Genomic DNA, 9228 nt, shown 5'->3' with positions numbered 1-9228 from the left:
GTAACAAGTATAGTTGATTTTGTTTACCTTTTACCTAATACGTTATTTTTGTTTGGAACTCTACTATGTTCTTCTACTTGCTCTTAATGGGGAAACCGTCCCCAAATCACATCCAGTCAGAACCCCGCCACCGAAAGCAATGACTGAGTCGAGTTCTCTTCCAAGTGTCTGGGCATGTTCCGTTGTCCTGCCTTCCAATGTCTGAAAGTTCTGAAAGGCAACAAGGGTACAAGTGAATGGGGCCCTATGGACAAGCCAAATCGTCCTCAGCTACAGACCTGTGTTCAACCAAAAATGCATATCCTGTTGTATATAGGCAGTGCCTTTCCAGATCTGTGTCCAAGTCACTGGGAGGTGCTTCACTGCTTAACCACGTATAAGTAAAATGAAAGACGACGTGCAAGCGGCGGTGATAGCTCCACTGAACAAAAAGTATCCCGTTTTCGTACAGTGTCCGCGCTTCAGCAATTTTTTTCCTTTTGAGGTACAGTTTCCCCAGCAGCAGTGCGCTGACGGTATACTCTCGACTGGTGTCAACACAGGGTCTTCACTTTGGGAAGAGGGAGGTGCGGCAATGATGGAGACATTTTTTCTACATTTAAGCAGAAATGTGTCGGGAGCTTGAACCTATTAAAATAAATTAATATCTATTTTAAAATAGGCTAACTTCTCATTTCTGTTATAGCATTTGTCTATGCGACGACCATATGAATATAATCCTGGTGGCAGGATACATTTTTAAATTGACAGTCAGCACATACGTAACTTCCTGTCTGTGTCAGCTAGTCATTGATTGGTAAACAAAGTCGAGTAAAGAGCACGTTTCAAAGGAGGAGTAAATGTGAAGGCGATTACCAGTGTCAGGAAGCGGGGAATCCCAAATTAAGCATTTAGTTTAATCTTGCATTTTAAAAGATAACCATGCTTTAATAAATGTGTATTACATGGTTTATGAAATTAAAAAATAGTGAAATAATGCTATATTGCCCCGTATCAAACAAGGTTTTTCGACGTTCGTCGAAGTTTACACTATTGACCTGTATTTTGATATGCTGCATCGCCAACACATATCGAAGCTACATCGAAATACGCGGTATGTATTAGAGAGCATAGTTATTTTAGGACATTTATCCACTTAGTCGGAAAGGCAGCGGACAAGTTAGATGGATTTGGGAGTTGGGGTAGAAATCTATACTTACATTTAGAGCAACTTAGCCTTCCTAAGTGGTTGGACCGGACCTTTTATGGTTAAATGCCATTATTGAAAGATTATCTTAAACGTTTTTGCTGGTACAGATTAATTTACCTTGACTGGACATACTGTATGAACTATGAACTATTTTACACCGGACTGCAAATGTAAGTGTCCTACATATAAACAACAATTCTAACATTTTCTTCATGTGTTTTAACGGTATATTTCAATAGATTTCCACAGTTATCTTCATGCTGTCAATCAATTCAGAAATATCATATAAATATGTTTTAATAGCCTAAGGCAGAAAGTGGTATGTGGATGATGTCAATATTCCTGATAAATAAAGGTATTTTAGTACAATACATTGATTATTGTGCAAATGTGACATTTAATATATACAGGCAGAGATCATTATTGCCCGATATCAAATGATCTATACGACAACTGCACGGGCGACTGAAAGTTGCCATAATTCACAATCATGAAATTAGAATCTTTTATCTAACCTCGCAGTCCAATTACGCCGAATGCAATGACATAATTACAGTTTTGCCACTTTCAGCAGTGTTTATCTTAGAGCGCCGAAATGACTCATTATTCAATTCAGACGCTCCACACAGATTAAACTGTGAACGTAATGAACGGACCTGTCAGTCAGAGTACTTCCACCCACCAAACCGAAAACACAGTCAAGAGAGGTCTGATTGCTTCAGCTGCTCTGTGGCCTCCACTGCCATAGTCTGTCTGTGTGTCTGTCTATCTGTCTGTCTTGCGCTCTGTGTGTGCGTGTGTGTATGTCTCGTATATACGATCATGTATAAACTGCCATCTACCTCTTCATGTAAAAATCAGTAACATGGTCTGGGGTAACAATTTTCCTTCGCCATTTGGGTACTACATAAATATAAATTCACAAGGTTAAATCTCTTAGCATAATTCCACAGCACCTCTCAACTGAGTTAGATGTTGACCTTTTAAAGTGTGCTGTGATAGTAACAGGCCAATGAGTTTACAGGTAAAAAGAAATATTACTTAAATATTAGGTCTCTTTATTCTTACATTGGTAGCTGTTAGAATCATTAAAACAATCTCTACTACACGGGACAGAATTGAGTCCTCTGGGTTCGGGTTCGGTTTTGGATCTTACGAATGTAGGGAGAGAGGCTCACGCGGCGTAATTCTAATTCTTTCATAATATATTAAAATTAAATGGCGCTCTCTCAATCCCTCCTTCTCTGACTCTCATTACAGAATTCAATTTCTCGTAAAGACGTAGAAATATCTCATGAATCATAACTTGCCGAATACAACTTGTAAACATATTAAATGAAAGTTAATTAAGTCATGTTTACCGCATATGTTCTACAGATTATAAAGGTTTTTACACACTTTAATTTTTTTCTTTTTACCTCGTACACCTTGAATTCAAATGCACTGCAATAAAACAAGATTTTTTTCACCTTCAGCTGTACAATTTTCAATTGCAAAAATAATACATTGATGAATTTAAAAATTACAAAGACAGAAAGAAATACATAAATACACCTTTGTGTAGCTATTCACCATCTGGTAACTTAAACAGCGTCCATAATTACAAACTGGTATATAGGTTTGAACGATAACTTTTAAATTTATTTAAAACGTCCTTGTGGCAGGTGCGCATTCAAATATCAGTACTAAATGTTAGTTTTAACAGACCTTTCCAAAGACCTCTAACGAAACTATAAAGTGATACCGGTAGGAGTTAAATTAACGAAATTACTTAAAATGTCAAAAAGCCGATGTAATCCATAGAACACTCTTTAGACCATTATTAAAATGCCATAAACCTAATGGAAATGTACATGCCGCCATCCTCCTCTGACCGGCGAGATCACGCGGAGGTCAAAAACCAGTCTGGAAGAGTTTAAAAACTTTCGGCAAAACGCAGTCGGCCTGCATAAGACGGGCGCGTGCATTGCGCAGGAGTGTGGCTTCTAAATCATACGATTTTTGTCAGCAGACTGAAAATGTAACAGAGGTGAAATATCAAAAAGGCTACAATGATGTGATGAAGAAGGATATTTCAGGACTGCCCTGCAGGCCTAACACTTGTAGCCAGTGCGCAAGAGACAAAAATATATGACCACTCGTTATATAAGAGACCTGTCTGATTTATTGATTTGCATTATTTTACCTGTGGATGTAGTTTGTACACTGGTAATTTTGTTAAACATCGTGTAAATGTTCAGGGAATATGGTCAGGAAATTAAAATCTATGCGCTCACAACTTCTTTTATACTTCTTGCATAAACTTTAACTACCATATCAACAACCTTAGTACCGTTGCAGGCAACAGGACCGTTTATGGCTTTTTATAGAAAGCCATCAGAACTCTTCAAATTGCATATGACACAAGATATTAAAAGCGCAGCAAACACAAGATATTTGAGATGTCAACTTTTTCTTGCCTAAAATAAATTTCTGATTTTCAACCACTTTAGTATCAAACATGTACCTATAACAGCCCAATTACGAACACAGTTCACCAATTTATTGTGGAAATGCATCCCGCAACCAGAAGATGTTAACGTTCTCGTCACATACAACCTAGGCTATTGAATGGGAAACATTTTTTATTTATCGCCTATTTGATGCGTTTCTGATTCTCGCACCTGGAAAAACTGGCTGAATCTCGTAATTGGTCCAACACTGCAAAATCACCCTGGGATAAATGGACCCCCGTAGGGCTGAATTTGATTTTAGCGGCCTTTTGCGTTCAGACGACACTTGCTAGGCAGATTTCTAAAATAATATCCTATAAGAAAGGTTACACAAAGTAATGTAAGTATGCAAAATGTCTAAAACGGAGACGGAATATATTGAACTTCTAGTAACAAGTTTTAGAAAAAGTTTATAAAACGTATCCTCCATACTGTAACTGCTCTGTACCGCTAAAAAACAATAAGAATATAATGAAATACAATGTAATTGTAAGAATGAGTAAGAATTATGTCAATATAAATTATTTTACCGTTGTGTATTGATATGGAGTTCGAACAACTATTCGGGGGTATTTCATAAATTCTTTTAGTGAAAACCGTAGCGCATTTTAAATAGGCTATGATGAAAAGTCTCGAAACACCAGTAAAATCAGCAATACGACGAATTACATAAATATAGAAATATATTTTAAACAGATATACCTTTACAGTGAATGCCATGTTCTTATTATTTGAAATTAATTTCTCATAGCCTATTATAGGCTACGGTGGACCTAACTGTTAAGCGCTTGTACGATCATTACACCAATAATAAACACAATCATTCGCATGAACATTAAAACACCATAGTACCTCTTTCATTATAATAATAAGACAATAAGACAATTTGTTACATTTGTAGCCATTTAGAAATGGAAAATTTGGATATATTGGATTTCAGAAACATATTTCAGTACTATTTAATAAATAACAAACATGTGCTACATACTACCTACCCTTACGTAGCCGGGTTTAATATCAAGTTAAGCTTATTGCTTTATTAAGATACCTTTTATACGGTAATACATTTCTACATATGCTGTGCCTAACTGTAATAGTTACTGCTTTCACCACTGAAAGTCCACAGATCAGTCTGAGGCAAACAGGAACTGGAGATCTAATCTGCTGTTATACACTATGGTGTTACATTTTTTGTCAGGTTTTTAATCTCTTTTCATTTCAATCATTTTATACACACACCTAAAGTGTTAAGTGCACAATATAAGCTCCCGGAGGAATGCAACTTAACCGCTTTGTTTAGAAAACCTGAACCATGGATCTACTAGGGTATCAAACATTCTTCCATTATGCATCGTGACCTAAGTATAACCCACAGAGGCAATAGCCAGGACTCCCCCAAAACGAGAGCCATTTTCCCCCTAACACAGAGACCCAGAAACCAAATAACTGATAGGTGGGCAAACAAACATGGCTTGCTAAATTGTCTGAGTCACACATATGTTTTTTAGCCTTTTTAGATTTTCTCTTAATCTCCCCACCTTCAGACAAACTACTAATTATAAACCAGTGCAGAGAGAGAGAGAGAGAGAGAGAGAGAGAGAGAGAGAGAGAGAGAGAGAGAGAGAGAGAGAGAGAGAGAGAGAGAGAGAGACCGACCGACCGACCGACCGACCGACCGCAGGTTTCCATTTGGCCCAAATGGAACAAAGGGACTTCCTGTCGGCTGTGTGTGCACATGGTTTTGCGTCACCCTGGCCTGGCCCACAAGACATGTTGGGTCGTCACTACAGAAAGATGGGCAGACTGACTATTACAGCCTGGCCAAGAATGCTGGGGAAGAAAGAGAATGCGGGAAGGATGTAGGAACAACTAGACACAGAGAGAGACAGAGACAGAGAGAGAGAGAGAGAGAGAGAGAGAGAGAGAGAGAGAGAGAGAGAGAGAGAGACTGACTGACTGACAGAGACTGACTCTTTAAGGGGAGAGGATAAATGGAGTACTGATCCACTGCCTCAGTTTGGCATAAGCTTGTTTGGGAGGAAAAGATTTAATTTTTATAAGAATGGTTTGATTACAGCATATCAAGTTTGTCTGCTCCAAAATAGCATTTGCATTGCTACAGAGCACATAAATCCACTGATTTACATGCATTTACAACTCTATTATATATTAAGAAGACTTACCTTGCTCTGTACTCCTGAATTACCAGTCTAAGAAAACCAACCAATTTACTGGTTTCCTCCATATTCCTAAGATAGTTATATATGCACTGAAAACAAATAAACAAAAAAGACTTTAAGATCACCACCTCACCAGCACAAAGCATGTCACCATTTCATTTTTGAGTAGCAGGCCCCTTCTCTCCATCTTTTACCCACCATGAGGTTCAGGCTCTGGAGTTTAGAAAGCACAGTGTGCTGTGAGCCTCCAAGTCAACTGCCAGATTTCACAGGAAGGAGGGAGGTCAAAGAGATCCTCGTTTTACTAACGGTCATGAGAAATTACTATTTAATCTTTAATTTACTACCAATATTTATTAAATCTTTATTTAAAAAAAATTCTTGTTCATTTTATTGACATTAAATAATATAAGAACAAACTAATATCACATTGGATATTTTCTTGCAGTTATAGTCACCTCTCTTTATGCATGAATGGATGTTCCACTGTAACTTTGTAGAACTACAGCATCAAAACTTGTGTGCAATAAAGTCACACTAATACAAGCAGCAACCAAAATCTGCCCTTCTCTAAAATGGGAAGATGGAGTTATTTAACATGTGCAGTGTGGTTGAGTCTGCTATCTTTGTTCTTTTACATTTTAAGATTCACAGTTGTCCTCTAGTTGAACTCTTCAATGGCCAGAAGAAATGCAGTGCATATGGTCTACTGTCTCCTAAAGAACATTAAAAAATGACCATTTAATAATGAGCAATGTACAGTCAACAGTCATCTTTATTTGATTTAGGCCAGTAGACAACACGCAACATGCAAACATGTATTCACAACACACAAGGCAGAAAGTGTGTGCCAAGTGAATCAAACCTATTCACACCACTGACACTGATTTTTCAACAAGATTAACCCATGAAGGTCTAACTTCAGATTTCAGACACTCTTGAGCACATGTGCCAAACAATGGTCCTGCCCAAACAGTTCATTACCAGCGAGTTAGCTGGTGTGTTTGAACAGGGAATCTTCCAGGTTTTGCCAGACTCCAGCTGTCCATGGGCATATTCTTCTACTTCTGCTTTAAAGTGTCTTGATCTAAATAAAAAATAAACTTGGTTTCACAGTAAAGAATTTCAGTAGCCTGTGAAATGGAGATGCCCTTTTTTACAAAAATATGTTTTAAATTTCTAGACTTCAGTAAGGCTTCAGACATTCCACATTAACTGGTAACAGATTGATCCTGGCATCTATAGAGACAGAACTAAGATAGCAATGCACTAAGGCACTTAGGCACTCAAATTAGCATAAGCCACAAACTTGAAATCCAAACCTTAATACACTAATTATTTTACAGAATGAGCACAGCCCTTGATGATGTAAAAGAGGGAACTCATGCTTAACTTTTTATATTCCTATAACCTTGTATCTCTACATTAAGTATAAAAGGCTTGAAGGGGCTCTTGTAGGCAAAGATAATTGACCTTCTTATGACAGTTTCTCCATTAAGAATGGCATCTTCCAAAAATATTTGGCTCAAATAACTAAAATCACACACACACACACACACACACACACACACACACACACACACACACACACACACACACAGTTAAAACTAAGATTTTCCAAAATATAATATTATATATATATATATATATATATATATATATATATATATATATATATATATAATGCTGCCTGTTTTTATTGAGCCACTACACTAAGACTGTTGAGCCCAATGGAGTCTCTACTGCTAACTTAAGTTTTAGTTGTCTACAATGCTCCTTTAGCCACCCTCTGTGTAATAAGACAAAATTTGTGGTCAATAGTGACACCTAATTGAACAGCAGAGAAATTTCATATCTCAATGTACACCGTGCGCCCCCTGGTGGTCTTGGAAAAAAAAAGACTATTAGTATAAAGCATCCAACACAGACTGAAAGCACAGTAATAAACATACAAGCAAAACCACAGCATATTTGTTCTTTGTTTGCTTTCTAAAAGAAACTTTCAACCATATAAAAAATTTACATTTTAAAGAGGACAATATGATTATTGCCTTATACTCTGACACTAAAAAAACACCACATGAACTATCTGTATTTCATTGTCAGGGGGGCAAAAAGTACCACCATACAGTATTTTGTAATTGTTGGTTTGCAGTTGAACAGAATGCAGCGTGAGACAAAGGGCTCTTGATTGATTGGGTTTTAAACTAGTAGACAGTTTGAGTGTGGAATTTTTCCTGCCCTCATGTCTCCCATTAGAGCCACTGAACTGATCACAATGCCTTTGAGGTTTAGGGCAGACAATTAGTCAAATCCTTGCCAGTCGCTTTGCTCCGAGTCATACTCGAGCTCAGCTCCAATGCACCGCACGCCTTCTAATAACATTGGAGTCCCATGGTGTCGGTCTGAAAAAGAGAGCAAGAAGGAGCAAGGTAATTCTGATTTCAACGTAAAAATCTACCTGAGAAGTTTGACCATTTTGTCCATTTGTCATTTAGCTTATGAAGTACTTTGCTATGAGGTACTCAGTCATACAGGTATATATAACCTGCACAGGTATATTACAAAGGAAGCAAGTGCATTTTCCCAAAAGAACTAAACAATTTATTGTACCACTGTGCTTATTGTCATTCTGTTTACAGATGTTTAGCATCATTATAAACAAACCACCTAAAAGGTGTATTTTGTAAAAATAGGGGTGTCAAGAATGAGATGAAGATTTCACAAGATTTGACATTATGTTTAGTAGAACTGAATGCACCTCTACCCAGCACTCTTCAACACCCCCCTGCCTGCCTGAGTTGCCCTAAAGGATCCTTGTAGCGTGTAACTGCTGTACATGTGATTTGTGTCTGATGAAGACAGAAGAACATCGTCTGCACTAGGGTTTGCCCCTGGTGATTCTAGCAGATAGTCACTGCCCGTAGCCAACCTCCCTCAAATCATGCATTTAACAGTCAAATGCAAAAGATTGTTTCTGTCTTAGAAGAAGGAAAACTTCTTAAGAAGTCTTTGCTTTATGCAGTCTACATTTCAAAACTAAAAATATAAATAAAGACTATAAATATAAGCTAAATAAAAAGACTCCCTAACTAGCTCAAGAGACTTCTAAACTTGTAAAGAGTTCTAAAGTAGTCCTTTACTAAATTTACTTATTATTTTGTGCCTGTTCCAAAACTTCTTTTTGGTTTTAACAGTCTATAAATGGAATTATTTAATATGCTTTCTAAATAACAGCATTATTTAATCTGCTTTCTTATATATAGCCTTGCAAGGATTATATATGCTACATTTGATTATTTACTATTACAAAAATGATGACGTGTATCTCAAAGTGCTTTTACAAGTGATTCAACATTTCCCTACA

General features: G+C 37.2%; 1 protein-coding gene across 2 annotated transcripts in view; it reads right to left on the bottom strand.

Moving 5' to 3' along the window:
* Window positions 1–7601: 7601 nt before the first annotated feature.
* c19h20orf27 (chromosome 19 C20orf27 homolog) overlaps window positions 7602–9228 on the bottom strand; it is a 21599-nt gene continuing 19972 nt past the window's right edge. For both annotated transcript variants that reach the window (XM_035520107.1, XM_035520109.1), the window contains exon 6: window positions 7602–8266. In XM_035520107.1, the coding sequence (XP_035376000.1) occupies window positions 8166–8266 (101 nt within the window). In that variant the 3' untranslated portion in view covers window positions 7602–8165. The remainder of the gene's footprint in view (window positions 8267–9228) is intronic.

This window comes from Electrophorus electricus, chromosome 19 (assembly GCF_013358815.1).
Source record: "Electrophorus electricus isolate fEleEle1 chromosome 19, fEleEle1.pri, whole genome shotgun sequence".
Lineage (NCBI taxonomy): Eukaryota > Metazoa > Chordata > Actinopteri > Gymnotiformes > Gymnotidae > Electrophorus > Electrophorus electricus.
Note: the sequence above shows the minus strand (reverse complement) of the source record. Positions and strands in the feature narration are given on the sequence as shown.